Raw genomic sequence first — 26,856 nt, forward strand, 5'->3', positions numbered from 1 at the left:
TGTGAACTGAACTAAAATATCAGAAATCCAAAACCGCGTGGCTGCTGTCATGGCCACGCGAGCTCATAAAATCTTCATTCTCAGCAATGAAAGGAAATTATTAAATGATGCCTTTTCAGCAGGACTGATTGCTGGGGGAAATTTCCAAATAATAATAATGAGTTCTCTATTGAAATGTTGAATGTATTCAAAGTATAGAGAGAATAAAGTGAATATCATTAGCTACGTAGATGGGGGCAGGGTGGGAGGGGGTATATTGGTGTTCTTGGTGGTGAAATATGTGCACTGGTGAAGGGATAGGGGTTCAATCATTATAAACTGAGACTTAAACCTGAAAGCTTTGTATTTTTTTAACGGTGGTTCAATATAATAAAATAAAATTTAAAAAAACAAATAAAAAATAAAAATACCTATAGGTTTTCTTCTCACTTGTTTATTTAAACTGTATTTTCAGTAAATCAACACTGATTTTGATTGGAAGTGTTCTCACACCTAATCCCTGAAATATGACATTTATTCAATCACTGACATAACAGTGGAATTTTCGAGCTAATTATCTGTCAGAGATTTTCAGAAATAATTTTACATTATTTCTAAGACTTTTAACATGCTTTCTGAGAAAGAGAAAGAGCCAGAACTAAAGAGTTTAACTAAACTAAAACTAAAACTTAAAATAGCAATAAATGAATAACTTAGTTTAGTTTAGTTTAGTTTCTAACTAAACTAAAACTTATTTTTTTTTACACAACACAAAACACATGACTAGTGTCATTTGAATTTTTCCGTTTCTGAAGTGCAGGGTCATAGACCTTATTGATAATTAAACACAAAATTTACCGGGACTTGGGCTGGAGCTATAGCACAGAGGGTAGGGAGTTTGCTTTGCACGCAGCAGCCCCAAATCAAAGTTAGCTTTGATTCCCAGCATCCCATTTAGTCCCCTGAGCACAGTCAGGAGTAGTTCTTGAGCGCAGAGCCAGGAGTAACCCCTGTACGTTGCCAGGTGTGACAAAAAATGAAGAAAAATCCAAAATAATTTCTATACTAATTTTTATAATCACCAACCAAACTCAAGTTCCTAAAAGTCTTCTAATAATGCTACAATCAAGTAAAACCAATAAACTAGAAACCAGTGTCCTTCCTTCTTAGCTTTGTATTACACACATAAAGATTTTACTGCATATGTTTTATTACTATTTCTTATTCCCCAAAGTAAATTTCTTACTTTAAATCATAAATATCTATAATTTACTTGGTGGAAATTACTGAAAATACATTACTAGATATTCTTTAATCATTTCTCAATCATTTGAGAAATGATTGAGCTTAAACTGAAAGTCAATGTTCTTTTAAGGAAGAATCCTTTAAATGCATATAAAAATGTTTTCTGCGATTTTATAAAGTATTTTTGAAAAATATTTCAATGGGGCACAGTTCTTCCAGAAATATGATGGGTTGTAGGATGACATTACTTTGTTCTTTCCCTGCTTGCCACAAGTAGCTTGTCCCGGTTTTTCCCAGAGTTTAGGCTTACCCCAGTCTCACCCATCAAGGTGTTCCCGAATCTCTCCCATCCCTTTGTTTAGCTATAATCACTTCTCCATGCTCTCTTCCCCAAAAGAGTTAATCCGCGGCGGCTTTCCCTTAATCTGACTCTGCTAATTTGCAAGGTCAGACCTTCCTAGGATACTGAATTTATATTGAATTTATACTAACTTATATAGTTAATATTGCCTTTCTCCTCTTCTTGTGCCTTTTAAATAATTTACTTTAAAGAAACGTCCTTTTGTATGGACATGAGAAGACAATATTATGTTTTTATAACTTGGGAATTAATTGGCCTCGAATATTATTCCCTCCCGTGCATCTGCTTTCTCCACTTAAGCCTCAGTTGCCCTCAGTTCCTAGCACCCCAAAGTAGGGTACCCGACGTGGGACGGGAAGGATCCAGGGCAAGCGATGAGTTATGTGCTATCCTGGCATCGAGATGGGCCTGGCCAAAGTGCCTAATTCTTAACTATAAGTTAAGAGCTTGATCATAGACAAATGCTGTCATGATCCAATAGTAATTATGAGACTGGGACCCTGCCAGGGATAGGAAAGACTGATCTGGCCTGAGCACTGTAGTCTGAGATTGAGATGGCCCCAGGAGAGCAATACTATAAGCTTTAATGCATCTCTTATTGTGTCCATACAAAATAATTAATATTATGAATTCTTATATGTTTGCTGGCTGAGGAGAAGAGAAACACTCTCATGGGACTCCGCCCTTGGGTGGATCCTCCTGCTGAAAGAGAATTAAGTCCTAGGAGAAGCATCCCCTAAGGGAAATGAACCTTACCCTATTGATGGGGACCACACCTATGTGTATGCCCCAACCCCCTCATGCTGAGGAGATTTAACTAGGTTGTAAGAGTGGGTTGGGGGGCCAGATCCATGGGGGCCAGATCCACAGATCCTGAGAGAGACCAAGAGCTGGGAGAGAAGCAGGGAGAGAGAATGAAATAAACGGATCGAGCAACCAGTTTGTCCTTCTTCCTTCCGTCACCTGCCCTTGACCGACAGCACACACAGCAGTTCCAGGGCACCGAACGCGGGCGGTGAGACAGAGCTGCCCGGAGAGCCCGTGAGTGCTTGCGCCCCTCCGCGAGCTTTAGTTTTTAACAATGGGTGATTCCTTTTTTTTATTATTTACATTTTTACTGAGGTACCAAAACTTACAGTTCTGTTAATTATAGTTTTCATGCATAGTTTTCAATACCACAGCCATTACCGAAGTGCCCGCTTAAACACCACTAGTGTTCCAAGGGACCCTTGCAGTCACCTCACCTCCCAATAAAAATCAGGTAGCACTGTCATCCCATTGTTCACCGAATTGCTTGAATGGGCACCAGTAATGTCTCCATTGTGAGACTTGTTATTACTGATTTTGGCATATTGTAGCTTGCCAAGCTCTGCTGTGCGGAAGGGAAACTCTCGGTAGCTTGCCAGGCTCTCCTAGAGGGACGGAGGAATCAAACCTGGGTCAGCTGTGAGCAATGCTACCCACTGTGAGCAAGACCTACCCAATGTGCTATCGCTCCAATCTAAAACTCAGGTTAAGTAGACAAAATCTCCAGTTCCAATGGGTGGAACATCATAAACTTGAGCTTCTTGTCTCATGGCACCCCACCATTTATTTTAATCCTGGGATTTTTTTTCCACATTTGCATACCATGGAGTATGCAATTTAAAAAATAAAATATTAATATTTTGAAGTCTGTACCTGCATATTAAACTATATGAATTATATATAATTCACTTATTTCCTTTACTTAAGCCATGTTCTTAATTCATTAAAAGAATATTGTAAAATGCAATTCAAACTGATTTACACTGTGATTCTAAATGCAACATGTTTTTATTTGAATACTTAAAAATGATAAAATACCTGTGCATGTCAAAACACAAATGCATACAAAAAGTCAATGAAACCAGTGCCTATACATTAGAAAGTTCATGGTTCAAAAATTTATTTCAGTTGGCATGTAACATGAATTTTTACAGTTATTGCGTGGTAGTGGTTGAATAGATATCCTTCAAGTAGTTCCAAAGTAGGCAGGAACCACCCCAGCTGCTATTCAGCTGTATGACTCATGCTATGTCCCAGAGATGTTCTTTTGTTTGGTTGGGTTCAGTGATGCTGCAGAAAATCAGGGTCACACCTGGTAGTGTCCAGTGAACAATGCATTGCCATAGGTTATTCCCTGAGTCTTGTGCATGAAATCCAACCCTCCAAATTATCTCCTATATGTCTTATTATAATTTTCACAACACTGTTGATTTGCAAGAATTACCTATCAAATTTGTCCAAAATTATGTCACCAATTTGCAAATCTGACTTTGAGATGGGTTATAATTAATTCCAAAAGGTAAGTTATTTTTCTGGATAATGAATAGGAATAAATCAGCAGAAGTTTGCAACTTAAGCAAATTTTAGAAGTTTTGGATATTGAAGAGTTGGGGAGGCCCTAGGGAATAGAGGCTTAGAAAGTGGCTTAGAAAGCCTGTCTTGCTTGGTGCATGAACCTAGCAGCACCGCTTTCTGAGATCGATAGATCAGAGGACTATGGAATTTCATGAGCACCATAAAATAATGCATAGATGCACAACTGCCAAGATGTGCAACCCCTGAATAAGGACAGATGTGAGAAGCAGAGTGAAGGCTGATGAGCACTACAGCACAACATGTATGAGCACCACAGCTAAGGTGTGTGACTCCTGGTCATTACAACAACTTATAACAACAATAGTCACAAAGGGAAAGGAGTAGTATACATAAAGACTTATTAATATTTCCTATACGTAACTAAACCATCATCAAACTTATGTGTCATTATACTGATTCTTTAAAAATATCAAATAATCTTGTTAGGGTCTTCTTAGATAAAATACAAATAAAATTTCAAAGAGCTAGTGCTAAATTATAGAATTTGGAAACAAAATTTGACTATGAAACTAAGTTGTAATGTAGAACAAAGTATTAGCCTGATGATTAGGAAACTGAAAACAACACCAACAACAACACATGTCTTGCCTCAAATAGCAAAAAATTTGAATTTGGGGAAGAGAAGTATCGGGCCACTCACACACTCACACTTATTTTATTGGTTATAAGGACCCAATTAAAGAAAAAAATTGCTAGATGTGTTGGTTTGATTTTAGTTTTTATAACAATAACATATAATTGAAGTTTACTGTGGACTGAGAACTATGTTAAGTGAGTTAAAGATGTGAAACCGTAACAGCCCGTACAATGAGTATAGGACAGAGATAATGTAGTCATCATCCTAGGATACAGATGGTATCACAAATTCAGAGTAACCTGCCCAAGGTCATGACGCCAGCAAACAGAAGATATATGATCTGTGTTCTGTTATCTAGCACCACAACAATTAACCTGCACACACATTTTCCCTCATTATCTTATTTGATTTGACTAAAAATAGTAGTTTCAAATAGTAGAAAATGGACACTCTTGCAGAGTGGGTGGTGCTTGAGCACCAAATATATGAAACCCTATAATTAACAGAATTGCAAATCACACCGACTACAATTTTTTAAATGGCGTTTTGTGTAGTTTAGGCTGATGTATTTACTAGGACATGAAACAAAAGCCTTTGTACTCCCGAAACAATTTAGACTGTCTCTTCATTTCTCTCTCCACACTCCTTCCAGCCTTCTTTGCACTTTGACACAGGTTCTTTTGAAGTGATTAGCTTTTTAAAAATCTTATATATTAGACACTGAAAGCAAATAGAGCATGTAAAAGTCAACCCTGGCAAGAGAACGGGTGTTGAAACAGTATTACTTAGGTGCTGAACTTTTGTATTACTGAAACCCAATGGTGAACAACTTTGTGACTTTGTATCTCATGGTGATTCAAAAATAGTAGGAATAATAATTTTAAAAAAATACAAAAAATTAAAATAACATTTGAAAAATACAGGATGTTTTAGTTGGCTTTCTATCACTGTCACTGTCATCCTGTTGCTCATCGATTTGTTCAAGCGGGCACCAGTAACGTCTCTCATTGAGAAACTTATTGTTATTGGGTTTTGGCATATTGAGGAGGCCACGGGTAGCTTGCCAGGCTCTGCCGGGGGGCTAGATACTCTGGGTAGCTTGTCAGGCTCTCAGAGAGGGGCAGAGGAATAGAATACAGGTATGCAGAGTGAAAGGCGAATGCCCAACCGCTGTGCTATTGCTCCAGCCCTTTCTATAGTATCTTAAAATATTGCAAACTACTTTCAATTCTTTAATAATTGATTTTATTCATTTTTACAGATGAGATGCAATATCTTTTATGACAATTTATCTTTAAATGAGTAATTCATTTACATTTATTTTCTCAAAATATCATTTATTGAGGTTGGGAGTCTTAATTCCATGAATTCAAACATTACCAAGTAAGCTCATTTTTTAAACATATGACTTGTTCACTAATTTACTTAACTGTTATGAGTATTACTCTCTCTTTATTATAAATACACTTAAACAAAAAATTATTTTTATTCCTCTTGGGCAAATCATACCTGCTAAGATCCTTTAGAGTCTTAGAGGAACAAAATAACTCAAAACTGAAGCACACGTCTGGCATGCACAGGACCTGAATTCAATCCCCAGCCTGACCAAGCAACACCAGGTGTGGTCATGCTGGCCACCCACTCTGCTGGAATACAGCAGTGGCTCAAAACTGGGCACCAGCATTTTAACACTTGAACTGTACTACAAGGTTGAGTTTTGCTGGGGGAGACCCACTTGTCCTTGAGCACTGGCTGAAAATCCTTTCTCCCCCCCCCCCCGCCCGGCCCTGCGTTTAAATCGTTTAAATGCAAAATCCGTAGAGGAATGAATTGCATGCAATCATAAAGTCAAGAAAATCAGTTCTATTGCACCAATAAAAGTTGGCATTACCCTTATTTTACACTAGGAGGCATCTTGTTCCTTCAGATTTTTCTACTGTAGAACTAAACACACTTTTGTGACTTCTCAAATAAGTAATCAAAATTAGTTCTTTTGGAGAACTAAGGGCATATTCAAAAGATAAAATATTCCAGCAAAGAATATGTGTTTCTCTGCACGTTTTCCAGCCACTTTTAAACTACCTCAATTAATAAATAAGGTGAAATCATCTTCTAAAATATATAAAGCATATATAATAAATTGTTATTTAAATCATGTTTTTAAAGTTAAATGGTAGTATGTGTTTATTGTTTTTCTTGTTTTTTGTACCACATCTTGCTGTGTAAAGGCTTACCCCTACCCTACGCTCAGTAATCACTCCTGGACTGGGTCAGTTGACCGTATGTTACTATGAGACCATTTATGATGACAAAGATTCAATTTAGGTCGACTGCCTACAAGACAAGATCCATAGTTGCTGAACTATCTTGCCACAACTACTCATAATTTTTAAATTGACCAAAATGATTTTTATATAGCACTGCAGCACTGTAGCACTGTTGTCCCATTCATCGATTTGCTCAAGTGGGCACCAGTAACATCTCCATTGTGAGACTTGTTGTTGCTGTTTTTGGTACATCGAATAGTATATATAAATTAACACATCTATTTTTATTTTTATTATTTTATTTATTTTATTTTATTTTGCTTTTCGGGTCACACCCGGCAATGCACAGAACACATCTATTTTTATAATTAATTAATTTTTTTACTTCCCGAATGGGAGAAAATATTCATATGTCATCATATAGCACCATCATGAGTCAGATAAAGACCAAGTAACCAAATTCCATAAAGTACTCAGAAAGTTTAACAAAAAATATCACTAATGCCATTTAAAAAATAAAGAAATAGAAACAAAAACATGAAGAGGAGATGAACAGACACTTCACTGAAGAGGACAGCCCACAAATAGACATATACAAATACGTTCATTATTCCTTCTTATCAGAGAAAAGCAAATCAAAACTACTGTGAGATACACTAGTGAGAATGGCATATATGCAAGACTCTGGAACCTGTCCCAGCAAAGATGTGGTGAAAAAATCATTTTTTTTTCACTGTTAGTGGAAACTGCATCTGCTTTAACTTCAGTGAAAAACTACGTGGGTAATCTTTAAATGTTAAGAATAAGGCCTGGAGATAGCATAGCAGGCAGGACACTGCTTTGCATGTAGCTGACATGGATTTGATCCCCAGCACTCCACATGGTGCCCTGAACACTACTAAGAATGAGCTCTCCGTGGGGCTGAAGCGATAGCTTAGTGGATACGGCATCTGCCTTGCATGCAGCTGACCCGGGTTCAATACCCAGCATCTCATATGGTCCCCGAGCACCATCAGTAGTAATTCCTGAGTTCATGAGCCAGGAGTAACCCCTGTGCAATGTCCAGTGTGACCCAAAAAAAAAAAAAAGGAGAATGATCCTCCCTCCCTAAGCGCAGGAGTAAGCTCTGAACACCAAAAGGTGTCCCTAAGTACCAAGAATTAAAAAAAAAAAAAAAAAAAAAAAAACAGTAAGAATAAGGCTTCCTCATAGACACCATGATCACAGTTTTTGGCACTTATCCCAAGACCACAAAGACATCAATTTAAAAAAACTTTGTGTACATCATGTTTAATGTTGTACTAAGGAGAGTAACATCACAAGGAGGCAACCCCAATATCCAATAGATGAATCAAAGTGTCATGGTATTGATACAGAATTGAATATTATACGGCTATAAGAAAGGATAAAATTATGTCATTTGCTTTAAGTTTCATTAAATTAGAGGGTATATGTTAGAGGAAAAAGAAACAAAACAGGTCACCTAATTCATCTGTGATACATAGAGAAACAATAAAGTACTGTGAAATATCTGATGAAGACCAATCTCTCCATTCAGAATACATTTTCCCCTTGGCTTTGTACCAGGGTATTTCCATGTATGTTATTTTTCTATAAGAAAATACATTGTAAAATTTTGTTAAATACAGATATTTAGTTAATAAATCAAGATTTTTCCAAAGAAATGGACCTTACTACTTGATTGACTACCCAAATCTCATTCTTATTATTTTCCACTTTTCCTCCTCCACCAGCCTGCCTCTATAGCAGACACTCCCTGCCATTCTGTTTTTCTTTCTGTCACTATAGTTTGCAATACTGTTACTGAAAGACCATCCTGTGTATCAGTTTGCCTCCATTCAACACATCACTTTACCTCCTTTCAGCATGCAATTCTTATCCAGAGTGTATTTTCAATTAGTGTTGTAAGAGTGATCCCTTCTCTATCCTAACTGCACTCCCTCACAACTTGTGGGAAGCATCCTACCATAAACCAATCTTCCTCGCTCTTGTTTATACTGTCTTTGGGCACTATTCTCACACTATATTTTAGCATTCTTGAATCACTGAATCACAAAAAAAGTCTTAATAAATATTACTCCAAAGTATCACCATGTATCACAACTGCCCTTAGTAAGGCACAACAAGAAGAGGAAGAGTTAACTACTTTATAACATAGTTCATTTATAGTCAGAAGCATTGACAGACAGAGCTTTAATAAAGTATGATATACAAGCTTACACATGATAATTAGAAGAAAATTCTTTAAAGCATCATTAAAATACAAAATATAAAAATAGCTTTATTCAAGATTCTCAATGGGACTAAATTGAGACTTAATTATAAATCAGTGGTAGTAAACTACCAACTTGATCATCTCAAGACAGTTTTGTTTGTTTTTAGCCTGCAGAATACAATCATCAGTGAGTTATACTTGCTAAAACAACAATCTTAAAAATTTCTCTTAGTATTTTCTTCGACTTAATGGATATACTGGATTTTATATAAATTTATTATAATATTAGAAGTTAATTTCTTAAATAAATATGATTTTCAGCTATTTGCTAATTGGATAAATCTTTGTATATGTAAATAATGACAAAACTCAGTTCAAGAAATATTTCCAATTTTATGGCATGTCTGGAATGCTCTAGGATGTATGCTCTAAGATTCAGAAATGCCTACCGTACAGAAACATATATAAAATAAACATGCCATGCCCTGCACTTTAATTCCTTTCTCAGGTACTATGGAAAGCAGATCTGAATATTTTGGTTAAATATCTTAGCCCTAAATTCTAAAGGAAAGAAGCATCAGGCAACTGATGAAATCTACTTTATGATATTCCAGGTTAGAAAACTAGGGGGCACAGTCTCCCAAGCAGGTCATATAACCCGCCCCCTAATCATATCCCATTAGAACCACAAATTAGTCCCTTATTCTGAAATCACTAGGAAACTTGACCAGTCAAACATATTAGACCAATAATCTATTAGCATCTGCTTCAATCAACATTCTCCACCAAAATAATAAAAATGACATTGCGCGCAAGTATTCAGACTGCAAAGGTCAAAATTATAAAGCAAGACAGAAACCCATCAGTCATAGTAAGTAAAAAAACTGGCCCAGGTGACCTAATGAGTAGTAATGAGCTATATAAGCCATCTGAAAAGGAATTTAGAATGAAACTCCTAAGGATGCATGCACTGTAGCACTGTCCTCCCATTGTTCATTGATTGGCTTGAGCAGGCACCAGTAATGTCTCCGTTGTGAGACTTATTGTTACTGTTTTTGGCATATCAAATATGCCAGGCCTTGCCAGGCTCTCCTGTGAGGGCAAAACACTCTTGATAGCTTGCTGGGCTTTTTGAGAGGAACAAAGGAATCGAACCAAGGTCAGCCGCATGCAAGGCAAACTCCCTACCCTCTGGACTATCGCGCCAGCCCAAACACACACACACACACACACACACACACACACACACACACACACACACATGTTCTTAAATTAGGAAACTTAAATTACACATTCATTAAAAACCTGTAATAGGAAAAGTGTGGTTTGAAAAATGGGCAAACTTCAAATATTCAGAAAGGAGAATTGGTGGGCATAAATTATTACATGTTGAAGGAGAATCACGGTGAACAACAAGAGTAATCTAGAACATGTCCTGTGCATACAAAAATAAAGATAAGGATGCATAAAGAGCTCAAACAAACAATGTAATGACCACCAATAAAATATAAGATAGTATGAGAGCAGAAATAAGGGAAATAAAAACAAAAATACAATCAGAAATGACACATCTGAAAAATCTGGTAGGTGAAATGAAAAATTCTCTGGGAGGTCTCTACAGCAGAATGATAGTTGCTGAGGAATCAGTGAGTTCTAATACTAATACTAAGTGCAAAGACTCTCCAGACTTCAGAAAAAGATTGAAAAGATTTTCAAAATAAACCAACAGATGATAAGAGAAATTCAGGATGAAGTCAAGTGGAACAACATAAGATTCATTAGAGTACCAGAGGCACAGGAAGAAACAACTGCAAAAGCTATCATTGCTGAGAAATCCCCAGAGCTGAAGAGTGTATGCACCCAAATCTAGGATGCCAGAAGTGTACCAGCTAAAAGAAATTTAAGTAAAAATACCCCAAGATGTATAATAATCAGAATGACAAAAACTATACATAGAGATATAATACGGGAAGGGTCACGATCAAAGAAAGAAATTACTAATAAATGAGCATCCTTAAGATTCACAGCAGACTTATCAGATGAAATCCTCCAGGACCAAAGTCATTGGAGAAATATCGTGAAAAAAATGAATGAAATGAATGCCTCACCAAGAATACTTTACCCAGATTCTCATTGAGGTTTGAAGGAATAATACACAACTTCACATATAACAACTCAGGAACTTCATAGACTGTAGGATAACATAGCCTCAGGTAGTTTAGGTTTATTGGGTTGTTCCCATCACAGTGCTCCCTTTCCACTGTGTTTATTTGCTATGTTTTTCTTTGTGCTCCGTTGACTTATAAATATTGTTTTTCTCTTCTCCTTAAGTTCTTTGCATAGTATATTCAGAGCAATGTCCTTTTTGTATGGGCATAGGAAAACAGTAGTAAATGCTATGCTTTTGTTATGTGGGAGTCATTTTACTCTAAATGATACTTTCCTCCTAGACTTCTGTTCTCTCAACCTAAGCCCTTACTTCCAGCACCCCTAAGAACAGGGTCCTGATGAGGAACTGTATGGACCCAGGGCAAGTGGTGAGCTATGTGCTACCCTGGCATCGAGATGGGACTGGCCAAAGTGCCTAATGCTTAACTATAAATTAAGAGCTTGGTCATGGACAGATGCTGTCATGATCCAAAAAGTAATAACTAGATTTTGACCCTGCTAGGGTTAGGAATGATTAATCTGGCCCGAGAACTATAGTCTAAGTCTGTGGCAAGATGTTCCCAGGAGAGCTGCTCTATAAGCTTCAATGTATCTCTTACTGTGTCCACACAAAATAACTAAAGGAGAAAAATACCTTAAGTGGTATTTTGCAAGTGGGCCATCAGGAAGGATTTCCTTATGTTGTTGTTGCTTCCAGACCAGGTAGAGCTTGGGCCCAGAGAGCAAGGTGGAGAGATATAAATAGGGGTTGAGAGCGCAGTCCAGAGAGGCAGAATCCAAGAGAAGCAATACTAGCAAAATTCAGAGAGCTGGGATTGAAGAATGAGGGGCAAGGAAGGAACAATGAGTGAGATTGGAGAAAGGAAAGATTGAATAAACATGAGATATTGATAAACAGGGTTTGAGAGGACTGGTGGACAGTGAGAAAGAGCTGCTAGCAGAGCCTGTGAACACACATCCCTCACATGCGGGAGTAGTTTTCTATAATAGACTAAGAACCACTGTAACAAAAAGTACTAAATGGACTGCTTTAAGATAAGACAAGCCCTAGTACTACAACCAAACTCTTACATTAAAATGGCTCAAATCTTCATCACAATAATCTTTCTCAATGTTAATAGACTGAGCGCACCAATCAAGAGGCACAGAGTGGCAGGATAGATTAGAAAATTGAACCCAACACTTTTCTGCTTGCAAAAAACACATATGAACAAGTAAAGAAAACACAGGCTAAATGTCAAAGGTTGGAAAACAGTTCTCAAAAATGCTGGGGTAGCTATCAGACCAATTATCCTTCAGGTGGAAGAAGGTTGTAAGATACAGTGAAGGTCATTTCTTAATGATCAAGGGATCTGTACATCAGGAAGAACTCACACTCCTAAATGTATATGTACCTAATGAGGGACTAGCAAAATACGTAAAACAAATGCTAATAGACTTGAAGAAAGACATTAATAGCAACACAACAGTAGTTGGAAACTTCAACACCACTCTGTCAACTCTCGGTAGATCCACCAGACTAAAGCTCAGCAAGGAAATACTTTATTTTAGAGAATAAATGGAAAAGAGGAACTTAATAGATATACACAAGGTTTTTCATTTTCCAAAAGTTGAATACACATTCTTCTCCAGTGCACATGAGACATTCTCTAAGATAGACCATATGCTGGGTCACAAAGCATACCGTCATAAACTTAAGAAGAGAAAAATTGAATCAACTATAATTTCAGACCATGATGGACTGAAAATTAAAGTGAATAACACAGAAACAGAGAATCAAATCAAACATCTAGATCAAACAGTTCACTACTGAAAAACCAGTGGGCTAGAGAGGAAATTGTAGAGGAAATTGAAAGATTCTTGGAAATAAATAGACTAAGGACACGAGTTACCAGAACTTGTGGAACACAGCAATAGCAGTGTTAAGAGACGAGTTTATAGCTCTGCAAGCATTCATCAGGAAGGAAGAAAAGACACCAATAAATTAACCACACAGCTTAAGATCTTGGATAAAGACCAAGAAAAGGAGCCCAAATCAGTTAGGAGGAAGGAAATAATAAAACTTAGAACAGAAATCAATGAGCTGGAATCAAAAAAAAAGTACAAAAGAGCAGCAAAAAATTGAAAGCTGGTTCCTTGAGAAAATAAACAAGATCGATAAACCACTAGTGAGACTCACAAAGAAACAGATAGGAACCTAGTAAACTGAATCAGAACTGTAAAGGGGACATCACAACAGAAACTACAGAAATTCATGGGATCATCAGAGATTACTTTAAAAGTCTTTATAGCACAAAACAAGAGAATACTGAAGAAATACAGAAATTCCTGGATTTCTATAAACTCCCAAGGCTGAACTGAGAATATCTGAAATACCTAAGGAGAACGATCGCTGTCAAGGAAATTGAAACGGTATTCAAAAGTCTTCCCAGAAGCAAAAACCCAAACCCATATGGAGTCATTAGTGAATTCTTTCAAACCTTTAAAGAGGACCTACTGCCAATCCTTTTCATGCTTTTCCAGCAAAATAAAGAAAAAAAAAAGACTCCCAAACAGATTTTATGAGGCAAAGATGATTCCCAAAGAACAAAGAGATACCACCAAAACTTAAAATTAAAGACTGATGTCTCTGATTAACATAGATACAAATATCCTCAACAAAATATTAGTAAATGAAATATTTCTACTTATCAAAAAAATCATACTCCATGACTAAGCAGGATTCATCTTGGGGATGCAAGGATGGTTTAACATTTGCAAGTCAATCTATATAATATACCATATCCATAAAAGAAAAGATAAAACTTTAAGATCATATCAATAGGTACAAAAAACATTTGCAAAATATAACACCTTTTCATGGTGAACACTCTAATCAAAATGGGAATTGAAGAAACCTTCCTCAATATCGTCAAATCCATATACCACAAGCTCACAGCAAACATTATTCTCAATGGGGAAAAAAACAAATGGCTTTCTCCCTAAGATTAGGCACAAGACAAGGTTAAACACTCTTACCACTCTGATTCATTATAGTACTGGAAGTACTTGCCACTTGCAGAAATACAAGGAAAAAGATATGAGAGTACCCAGATAGAAAAGAAAGAAGCCAAGCTTTCACTATTTGCAGATGACATGGTAATATACTTAGAAAATACCAAAGAATCTATCAAAAATCCCCTGGAAACAATAGATTGGTATATTAAAGTGGCAGGTTATAAAATCAATACCCAAAAGTCTATGGCATTCCTATATATATATATATATATATATATATATATATATATATATATATATAAAATGAAAAAGAAAAGAGAGAGATAGTAGAAAAATAATCCCATTCACAACTAGAAAACCAAGTAAATCAGGATAAAAAAAAGAGGTAAAGGACCTATACAAAGAAAACTAAAAAACACTACATCAAAAAATAAAAGAGGACATGAGAAAATAGAAACAAATCCCCAGCTCATGGATTGAGAGGATTAACACTGTCGAAAGGGCAATACTCCCCAAAGCATTACAAAGAGTTAATGCAGTCTTTTACAGATACCCATGATATTTTTCATACAAATAGATCAAACATTTCTAAAATTTATATATAACAACAAACCTCCATGAATAGTTAAAGCAATCCTTGTAAAATGAAGTTGAGAGGCATCACCTTCCCCAATGGCAAACTGTACTACAAAGTGGTAGAAATTAAAACAGCATGATAATAAAAAACCAACATGCAGATCAAAGGAACAGATGAATATGGATGATTAGAAGATGGAATTTAATTGTGTTAATTAAAATATATTTAAAAAGTATTAAAAATTTCTTTAAGAACTTTTTAAATTTATTTTTTGTTGAATTACTGTTGCAAAACTATTCATGAGCAGGTTGCAGTGATACAATGTTTCAACACCCATCCCACCACCAGTGTACAATTCCCACCACCAATGACCACAATTCCCCTATGTACATATGTGTGTTTCTATGTATATTTACTGTCATTTCCATTGCTCATCGATTTGTTTGAGCGGGCACCAGTAATATCTCTAATTGAGAGATTTATTGTTACTGTTTTTGACATATCCAATACGTACGAATAGCTTGCCAGCCTCTGCCGAGTGGGCTCGATACTATCAGTAGCGGGCTCTACAAGAAGGGCTGAAGAATAGAAGTCAGGTCGGCCGCATGAAAGGCAAAAGCCCAACCAGTGTGCTATAGCTCCAGCCCTTATATATATATACACACACACACATATATATATATGTATATATACATACACAAATGTATGTACATATCTACACTTAGTCCAACATTCGGAATCAACACTAATGAAGATTATTTTATAACTAAACTTCAATCCAAATCCCATTACTAGTAAAATTAACAGCTGTCATCTAAAGCATAAACATTACTGACATTAATTACAAAGGTTTTGGGGCTGGAGTGATAGCATAGCGGGTAGGGCGTTTGCCTTGCACGGGGCCGACCCGGGTTCAAATCCCAGCATCCCATATGGTCCCCTGAGCATCGCCAGGAGTAATTCCTGAGTGCAGAGCCAGGAGTAACCCCTGTGCATCGCCAGGTGTGACCCAAAAACCAAAAAAAAAAAAAAAGAAAATTACAAAGGTTTTAAAGAGGACTTCCGATGCCTAAAATAGAAGAAGTCCTATTGTTCACCACTTACGTGACCAACAGTCACCAACAATGCCTCAGATCATTCTTTTAATTGATATATTAAATAAGCATGCATTTTTCATTTTCTAAGTGAACCATATTTTAGGATATTTAATAATTAACAGTGTGAGATACACAACCATATAATTTGATAAAACAATTTTGTCTAAAAGAAACTGTTATTACTCACTCACTTTTATTTTGATCAACTATGATTTAGTAGCATGCTGTGAAAGTTTAATCAATAAAATAAAAACATTTCATATATCAAGTAAAAAAAATTTGAAATACTAACATATGTTGTTTTTTGGTAGATATCCCCTTTACCTAGTCCACCTCTCTCAAATCAATAGTGGCTATATATTTACTGCATAAAAGAGGATGAGTTTCAAAAATAAAATCATTCATTTGTTTTTCAAACTTCTAAGTCTACTATGGAGAGTACGGGTTTTGGTAACTATGAAGTTGGGATCGGGGAGAATGAACTGTGATTTTGAGGCACAGAGCAATAAAATCACTAGGAATTATCCAATTATATATATGCATATATGTATATATATAAACTTTCTTTCATATCCTAGATAGGAAGAACAGGTTTGAAAATGCTAGGATAAGAGAAATTTTCTATATCATGCTTCTTGTAACAGACTCAAAGGCATGTACACATTTAGGTATAGAGTGCTGATTTTAATTCTTCATAGAGTACACGGAAGTAAGTAGAGATCAGAGTTATGTGACACACCATACAAATAGGCTTGAGGGTTCAGAAACAGCTCACAGAAACACCTTTATTCACCCATCTTGTGAAGGTGACTGTATTTCTAAAGGGAACTGGAAGATCAGAATAAAGGCAAGATATTCTGAGGCAAATATTAGCTAAGTGGAAAAATGACTGTCTCAGAGGACATCCAATTAAGCAGAAAATATAAAGAACAAAATATTTCAATTATTTTTGACACATTATAAACCCTTGAGAACAGGAGGGGGAAAAAATTTGCCTCGGTGAAAGGAAGATTAGGAATCTTAAAAGATGAAAGAAAAAAATGAAAGATTTGCTTCTAGGACATCAAGCTATTTAGCATGAGACATGTACATGCAATAAAGATTTCTCTGGATCAGGCCTTCTTAAACTTTTTCTCACCCTAGAGAGGCAACATACGCAAGTGTTGCCAGAAGCACTTCAGAGACATTACAAAATTGACTTTGAATTAGCTTTTGTTTATTGCACATTCAGGAACATTTTACGGTTGCCAATTTTTTCATGACCACCCCCCCACCCCACATTCAGTTGTATAATTCCATATGGAGTTGAAATCTACAATCTCTCTAGATTATACATATTGTTTGCAAAACACACCAATTATAGGTTGTTAACAACTTCAGTTCATTTTGGAATTTCATGTAAAAGCTTTTATCCCTACCCTACATCTATATCAATATCAGAGTTGTTATGAAATATCATTCATATGTTTCCATTGATTCAATGATTTCAATAAAATTGAAAGAAAAGAAGGATACAATAATTTAATAAATGTGTATATGTGCTGAAAATCAAGACACTATGCTAAAACCTAAAGTCTTCAAAAGCTTCCCTAGATATTATAACATTAATTCCATTAAAAAAGCATATTCTATAAATTATTGCTTGTTTGGGACCAGAGTCTTAGTATAGCAGGTAAAATATTTCCTTCCATGTAATCAGCATGTATTTAATGCATTGAAACTCATATGGTCAGGGCTGAAGCAATAGCACAGCAGGTAGGGCATTTGCCTTGCATGCAGCCGATCCAGGTTCAATTCCCAGCACCCCATATGGTCCCTCAAGAACCACCAGGAGTAATTCCTGAGTGCATGAGCCAGGAGTAACCCCTGTGCATTGCCGATTGTGACCCAAAAAGCCAAAAAAAAAAAAATAAAAGGAACTCATTATCTCTTGAGCCCCACCGAGACTAATACAAGTGTACAAGTGCAAAGCCAGGAGTAATCTCTGCAGGGGCGGGCCAACTACACTCCCCCCCAAATCATTGCCTGTATTTAGTGAATTTTTATTAAGAAGCACTACAATATAAATTATATGAGTATATAATTATCTGACAACTAATAACTATAATAATAGTGAACTACTTAAAATATGTGGCTATTGAAATATGAAGAACAAATAATGGTTCAAGATTTATCAGACCACAGAGAAAGACCCACCAGAAACAAAAGAAATACTCCTGAAATAAAAAAGAAACATTATTCTAGCTGATAACTATTCCTTTAACTACACTGTTTCTCACTGAACAAATTCTTCAAAGTTAATTACAAAAATGTGACGATAGAATTTTAAGATAATATACCATAATCATATTCTAACATAAGTTACTACTTTGGTATGAATTTCTTAGTATATTAGGGTATATATTTAATTCAGCTCTAGAAAATTATGAACGACGTTAAAGTCTTGTGTCTTATTAAATAATGTAAGAACTGGCAACCTCCAAGGGCAACTGGAGTTCTATTTTCTTTATAGTGTATACTTTCTGTCCCAATGGTGAAAATGGATGCTTTCACTACCAAGATATACTGCCTCAGAGATACTTGATAAACGTGATTGAGTTAGTTGAAGGCTCTGCAAAAAAAAATTATAATATGTTCAAAAGAGTCATTTTCAAAGTTGTTGAGGATATTATAGAACACAATATATTAGTTTAGAAAAAATGTTTTAAGTCCTGCCTACCCAATTTTTTTATAAGGGGGAGATGGTAATTCAGTAGAATAAACTAGAATTAAATAAAGATAAAACTGATTAAGAAAAATAACCTAGATAGACTAAATGCTCTGCTCTCCCAAAAGCTATGTGATTAGAGGTTATCCTATTGGTTATGTCTGGTCTTCTGAATATGTGAAGTCAAAAAAATGTATTGATGTACATTATGAGACCCAAATATATAATATCAAGTGACGGTATTCACATAATGGAATTCACATAATACTTTATCTAAGATAGTCTGGAGTAAGGAGAAAGAGGAACAGAAAAAGGATGCAAATGTAACCCCATATGTACATTTGAGAGAGAAGAGAAGCATGTGTTGGAGTAACCTGAAAAGATCAGAACACAATTCTAGACAGAATCATATGTGCAAAGGATGACCTCAAAATTCACATATATGTTCATTTTGTTTAATAGCTTATGAATTTGGGGGGCTATAGCGATAGTACAACAGGTAAGGTGCTTGCTTTCCACACAGCTGACCCATATTTGATCCACGGCATCCCATATAGTCCCCTGAGCATCACCAGGTATGATCCCTGAGTACAGTGCCAGGAGTAAACCCTGACGATCACCAGGTGAAGCCCCAAGAACAAATAAACAAAGAAATATATTGAAACTTATGAATTCAAAGACACAAATGCAGGACTACCACAACTGGCCTAGTTACAATAACCACTCATGCTTCTTACACTCTCTTTCTATTTTAACCATATGTATAGAAAGACACTACATTATCAAAAATGGTAAGAAATAGTGAATTACAAAATTTGCTAAATATCTCATATTCCAATTTCCCAGTATAATCAATTAGCAAACATACTTTTATTCAAATACAGAAGCACCTAATATAGATATAAGACATATCAAATATTTAATCCTAATAAATGTGCAGTAACAAATTTCCTTTTAGTAAGAGACAGAACAAAACAAAACTTTTACTTTCACTAAAACCATAACCTAGAAGCATAGTAATATCCAAAAATTTTCTCCAATGGTTAAGCAATAAATATGGTCTCAGACTTTATGCTGAGAACCTTTTTTGAGGTGGCCAAAGTCAGAAAAATATTACAAAAAAGAATTAAATCTGTGGTCATCTTATTTATTTCATAAGTTAAAGACAGTATCCAAATAATGAAATAGATCCAAGAAAGTAAAATCCAAATACTGTTACTATCCCCCAACAGTATTAAATAATCATAAAATCTTTTATAAGTGTCCACTGAAAGTGGTATTCTACTCAATGCACTAAAACCTATATTATCAACATATATTAATATATTTATTTTTCTTCACTATCTTTGTTCTATTTGACTGCATATTATCAATTCCAAAACACTAAAGTGTCTTTACATTGGCCACCAAGGTGTCGCAAAACGAATAGCTTCTTATAAATTTAGCTGTGTAGCGTTTTCTTTGATAATGGCTCATATATTAGAATGAATCAAACAGTTTGAGCAGACTGTATATCAAGCACAGTGTACTGGATACATTTAAATAACAGGAAATTGGCAATAAAACAGGGGGAAAAAATGAACAAAAAAACATGCTGTCCATTGCTTTCCAGAATTGCTATTTCAAACGTCATTGCACAAGAGAAATCATAATGCCAGGAAATCAAAACGCGAAGGTGACTCACCAGAGTTGGGGTCAGAGTTTCCATCAGCTTCGGTCCTCTTGTCCGGAGAGGCCTGGTCATAGAATTCGTCCTGTGGCTGAACCAGAGGAAGAGGGTGTGAGATCAGGGTTCCACTACCCACCGGCTCGTGGTCTCCTAGACCACTGTCACTGCAGCTTTCTTGGGAGCCATCAGGGAGGTGGAACGTAACGCGGCGCTGCGACTACAAAGAAGATCACAGGACAGGCTGATTAACGCTCTCCCCAAAGCAGGCTCAATGGAACACAAAATCTAAACAACTTTCAACAATACAACGTATAAGCAAAATGAATAGTACTTGGCACGAGTCTATACAGAAACATTTCTTACTAGCTCTTTACCGGTAAATACCAAGTTGCAAGATTTCAGGAAGAAGTTCATTGTTGTATAATATAAACATAAAAGAATAAACCTTAGACTATTTAAAACGTGTTTTGAGAGCGGCAGAATGAATATATAGGGTAGTTGAAAAATGGTAGAAATATTCCAATGTGTAAATGCTTCTTAGATCTGAATAAATAGATAATTTAAATTTCCGGTTTCATTTGAAGACCAATTGGTGTGTTTACTTGAAGTTTTAAGTCATTTTGTAAAGGAATCCTTGTTGCTCACTGGCCTAGAAATTACCTCTAGGCCTTGTATTTAGAACATTCCAGTTGAAAGGCACCTGAAAAATATTTCATGTTGGCATCTATTGCATATCACTATCAGATGAGAGCTAAAGCATATAAGTATTCAAGGAATGGAAATATTAGTGTTTTAACAAAATAAAACCATGGGCCTCAGTACATATAATTTGTTTTGTGGTAAATGCTATTTTAACTGGCTTAGTCCATGTAGAATATAAGGATATATATAAGGGGCTGTAGAGTAGTACAGTGGGTCAAGTGCTAGTGTCACACTTGCCCACACTGCTTTAATGCCCTCACTCATATGTTTCCTCAAGCCCTACCAGGAGTTACCCCTGATCAGAAACAGAGTAAACCCTGCACAGTGCTACATGTGACCCAAAATCTAAAACAAATGAGAATATATGAGTTTAAAAATATTCATAACTATGTATCAGAGAGATATGTTCCAAGTAATTAGAGAGCAGTAAATTTGTGATATATGTCTGACTGCTGCCATTTCATGCTGCTTTAAGAGTCTAAATAACTTTCAGGATTACAGGATCTAAATATTTTATATTAAAATTTATTTGTGTGCATAATTATAAATATGCAGGCAATATATAATGGCATTTAAATGATTTTATAACTCCTAAAATGTTTTTCAAAATTTAATTTATGCATTGTAGACATTTACAAAAATGTTGGAGGTAAAATACTGTAGCTAGATATACTGTTACTCAATGTTATTATAAACTGACAGTAGGATATAGCCAATTTCCTGTGAGCTACTGGTTCAAATCCAGCTCAGAGTCATAATGGGGAAGAGCTGATATCACTTTAGTGCTGTTCAATGACCTGTGTGAAATGATTTGATAGATCAGTACATTTTTAATGAACTGATGCAGACATCACATAAACTATAATCATAAATGGTACTAATTGAGTCTATTGTAGCACATATCACCTTCATGCCTAACTATCTCAGTGCCATCATTCCTTTCTCAAAAGCTTTCAAAACGTGCCTAGATGAGTGCCCCAGAATATGCAAGCCAAACAAAATATTAATATTTAAAACATATTTCTCCTTGCATAGAAAAGGTTGCACTATCATTTTTATTTACTAAAATGCTTCCTCTCATGTGTGCATTTAATCCTTTAATAAAATATGATGTACAAGTATTTTCTATATTCTGCGTTTGGGGGGTATTTTTGTTTGTTTGTTGTTTCTAGTATAACAATCCTTAATGTATAAGCATGTCCTTGTGAGTAAAAATGGTATTAAAAATTAAGGACAATAATATACTTGGCTTTGGGGTTGGGTCCACACCCCAGTACTCAGAGATTATTACTGTTTCTGTGTGCAGAAATGACCCCTGGAAGCTTCTGTGGGACTGTATGTAGTGCCAAACATCACCAGGATCAACAGCTTGCAAGCAAACATCTTTCTTTTTCCTCAAACACAGCTTTTAAAATTACCTGCTTAGAAAGTATCTATAATTTCTCTGACTGAAATATTTTACTTCTGGGAGAAATACCTCTCAATAGCAATTGACAATTATAAAATAATTCAAAATACAAGAGAAAGATAATATAGGAGTTGGTAATTATATTTACGTATTTCTCTCATGGTCAGTATCTATATTGTAACTGACTATATCTAAATCTAGTAGTCTTACTCTATTTATATTAGAACTTAAATATCCTGAGCACCTACTAGAATCTGCACAATATAGTTATACTGAAAATAAAAAGTGAAACATTTTTATCAAAAATATTTCAATCACCACCTATCACATATCCCAGACTACATTTCTTCACCACCTTATGAGTAAAAATAATAACCTGCATAAATTTAGTATGAAAAATTATTTTCAATGAGACTTATAACTTAGAGCAATAAAGTTCTTATATTACTATAATTTATGAATATATGTGATAACACAGTAGGTAGGGCATTTGCCTTGCACTTGACCAACCCAGGTTCAATTCCTCTGCCCCTCTAAGAGAGCCTGGCAAGCTACCGAGAGTATCGCACCTGCACAGCAAAGCCTGGCAAGCTTCCCACGACATATTCTATATGCCAAAAACAGTAACAACAAGTCTCACAAGGGAGATGTTACTGGTGCCCACTTGAGCAAATCAATGAGCAATGGGATAACAGTGACAGTGACAGATTTCCAAATTAATCTGATTCAAGCGTGTTAACTCTAATTTCCTCCCCAAAATACGCATAATTTATCAACCTAATGTAAGGTAGAAATAGGTATTAATTTGAACCAAGAATTGGAAAATGCATATGTATGGTATGAAGCAGATTGATCTTTATTACAATGATTGATGTAAGTTAAAAAACATGGTTGATTATTTTGAATGAATAGAAATTATTAAAATCAATTGAAATGCAGAACAAGAATTCAAAATGTCTTGGGAACTATTGTTGTGTCAACCAGGAAGGACTCAAAAATATTGTGAAGGTTTTGGGAAAGAGAGTCAAGTGAGGAGCCAAACCAAGATTTCAAGTCTCAGAGCTCTTGCTTTGCAGAAACTCACCCAGAAAAAGGTATTTTATGTCTTTGAACAAGTTCCTGACTTTGAGAAAGTGGAAAAATAACTCTTGCCAGAGGTATGTTGTAAAGACCTTGATTAGATTAAGTGAGAAGTGTTTCTGGTAGCTTTAATTCTTGAAATTTATAGCTGCATATCATCATTCAGCTTTCTTGTCCATTGGTGCTTAGGCAGTTTGAAAGATATGATTTCTTGACCCTGGGGGACAGGGAGGGGTGGCATTGTTCAATCAGAAGGGAACTGCCAGAACCACGTAATCTTGGAAAGCCCTGTGCTGTGCCTGTGTAACATTGCCACTTTAGAGTAAGCCTCTCTTGAGAGTTAAGCTACCCTTGGGTATGGCTTCTTCTCAGAACAACTGATGTTTTCCTCATTCAAGCAACCCAGAACTGCTAATATCTTTGGAAAAGAAAAAAAAAAGGTGGGATAAATATTACTTACTGCCTCTGGGAATTGTGCTTCTCCCAATGGAAACTTACCTATTTTAGTTAACTAATAAAGTTACACCTTGCCTTCCTGAATTGGGGTAGCACACGTTATTCACTTTCTATTTTAGACTTTCCAGAGTTTGTACATATATTTTGTTTTCCTGAATCTGTCTTACCTGCTCCACTCTCTCCCATGGGAAACATTATTTTTATTATTGGCTATGTCTGCTCAACAGTTTGAATGTCACATTTGTTTATCTGATTTATTACTGACAGGTTAGCTTCAGGTCCCAAGCTTCCCTGAGAAAGAACAAGATGGGAACAAGAAACTACGAAAGTTGCTTCATGTTATTTCCTCTCAGGACTGACGATATAAATTCTGACCAGGCAAAGTTTTAATCACAGACTTTAAATATACACTAGCATAAATGGTCATAAATAAAATATTGCAGTCCAGGATCATGCGAATCAGTACTTGTCACACTGGCTTGCATGAAAAATACCGATTTTTATACACAATTTTTTCCCTGAAAGCTAATAGGAAGAGAGGAAAATTTTAGATGTACAGGGACAATACACATCTTGCTGTGCTGCACTCGGCTTTTCACTAAAAGAATGAGTCACTCAAATAACCCCAATATTGTTGAATGTTTCTCTAGTGTGTTTTTGACTAGTAATGGATATAATTCAACAATGAATCACTCTCATTCAAGCCAACCAGTCCAGCTCCATTGATATAGAGGAATTCCCAAGTATAAACATTTATTTTCATTGTGGGCAGTGCATGCAGTAACAAAAAATGAAGGAAAGAACCTAACATCTGATAGGTGATCAATTAAGCAAGTATGTAACTACATGATCAATTAATATATACTGATTAGAGGTATTTTAATATTTATTGGCATAATCATATTATAATGCGTTGTTAAGTATAAAATATTTGCGGACAAAAATATCACAGTGCCTCACATAACTTTTTAATATATTTTTGGAGTTTCTTTTGGTTAGTTAAATAGTACTTTAATATCTTGTGTTTTTGGATGAGTCTGAGCCAGGAGTGAGCCCTGAGCACACAGCTAGAAGTGACCCTGAGCACAGAGCCAGGAATGACCCCCGAGCACAGAGCCAGGAGTGATCCCCAAGCACAGAGCCAGGAGTGACTGTTGAGCACAGAGCCAGGAGTGAACCCCAAGCACAGAGCCAGGAGTGACCCTAAACACAGAGCCAGAAGTGATCCCAGTAAGCTTTGAGCACCTCTGGGGGTGCTCATTTTTTTTTCTATAATCTATTATGTATATAATCTCTAAGTAGTATTCATACACATCAAGCAGACATTATCAGGTTTATACGAGAAAATGAATCATGTCAAAATTTTGTATGTGAATTTTTCCTGCTTTATTCTGAGCAAAAAGTTGAGTATGCATATGCTTTCACATTGATTTGAAATAGCATTATTATACCTATCCTTTATCAAGAAGCTAAGGAAATGACCCCAAAGACGTTAAAAGCAAATTAGTGGCCATAATCACATTATAATACAAATATTTCTTGATATTAAATAAAATATTTTGATCTTTCATATATCATATATTTTAAAAGAAGGTATTTTAACTAAGAGTTAAAAAATCATGAGTATAGTCCTAAGTTACAAGCAATTGGGAGAGAAAATTTTAAATGACAAAAGAACATTTTCAGGTAAAACCACTATTTCAACTTAACAGAAAGTTCTTCAATAGCTCGTACTAACTAAAATCAATGCACACACTTCCTCTTAATAAAATCTAGAATAGAGTAAAACCCACAGTGGTTTGGAAAGCAAAGTAAAGGTGACCCAAAAATAAATCTGTAATTTAATTTGCTATTACTCTATACTTGCAGATGAATTGAAGGGAAATTAATGTTAATGCAAACATGTTCTTATTCATTTATGTTTGTGAGATGAAAACCATACTGGGAAATAATGAACACACTTGATTAACTTGATTCTACTAATGTAACACTTTTATATTTTTTTATCTTGGATACTATTTAGAAATTTTCTGTATTTATATTGGTCTACAACATTTTACCAATTGAAAAAATAAAGCAAATAAATTCTGTGTATAGGTTGCACTTGGAACTATAATCCCATTTTCTTATGTTCAACATAAAGTCAGATTTATTCATCCATCAACTGAATAATTTTGAACACCTACTGTATGCTATAAATAATACAAAATTACATGGCAAAACTTCGATAGAGTGGAATTTCATTAAGCTACCTCACTATCGGTTCTGAGGATACTTTGACCCCATACAGTGTCACCCTTTTATAATTTGATTCCCTCCTAATTCTTGCAAACTACTCTGACTTGGGCACTGTCTGGTGCATAAAGGGGAGAGCTTTACAGTGATAAGCAGCAATAGCCTGGGGAGAAAAAGGAGGAGGAAGGCAAGTGCATTTTGAGTTTATGACATAAAACTTCCGATCTGTTTCCAACTTGACATTGGAATTCACTGCTGATTCGTGACAAAAATAAAGTGAAAATTAAAGAAGAGAAAGTAAAACTGTTAGAGTAGGCTTCTCATGACTCAAAACGCACACCAAAATCTGTTTATGTTTGCATTTCCTTGAGTATTATTTTTTTCAGTTGGGTAGTTAGGAAAATATTAACCACCTCAAACAAGGATGAAACAAATCAAAACAGAAATACACACACTTGGCATTTTATAATCTAGGAATGAACATTTACTGAATGAAGATGATTCACCCAGAATCGAATTACCAAATTTAAATAGGACATGATAGATTGAAGTGAGGGATATGAGGTATTATTATTCATCCTGCAAAGATGCTTTCCTGGACTCCATAAATCCTCTCTCTCCCCAGAAATAATTTTACAAGGAGTGCTGCCCTGTTTTAGAATTAAAAGGAGCCCCTGGGCGATTGCTTGAT

At 35.6% G+C, this 26,856-nt stretch overlaps 1 protein-coding gene across 8 annotated transcripts in view; it reads right to left on the reverse strand.

The window, feature by feature from the left end:
• The window catches only part of PCDH9 (protocadherin 9), a 995,059-nt gene that overhangs the window by 332,306 nt on the left and 635,897 nt on the right, over positions 1-26,856 (reverse strand). For 4 of the 8 annotated variants that reach the window (XM_055138126.1, XM_055138117.1, XM_055138106.1 and 1 more), the window contains one exon: positions 20,300-20,375. In XM_055138126.1, the coding sequence (XP_054994101.1) occupies positions 20,300-20,375 (76 nt within the window). Of the gene's footprint in view, positions 1-20,299; positions 20,502-26,856 lie in introns of all 8 variants that reach the window. The other 4 variants (XM_055138101.1, XM_055138091.1, XM_004604000.2 and 1 more) reach the window with 1 other exon arrangement.

The sequence above is a fragment of the Sorex araneus genome, chromosome 1, assembly GCF_027595985.1.
Source record: "Sorex araneus isolate mSorAra2 chromosome 1, mSorAra2.pri, whole genome shotgun sequence".
NCBI classification, from domain to species: domain Eukaryota; kingdom Metazoa; phylum Chordata; class Mammalia; order Eulipotyphla; family Soricidae; genus Sorex; species Sorex araneus.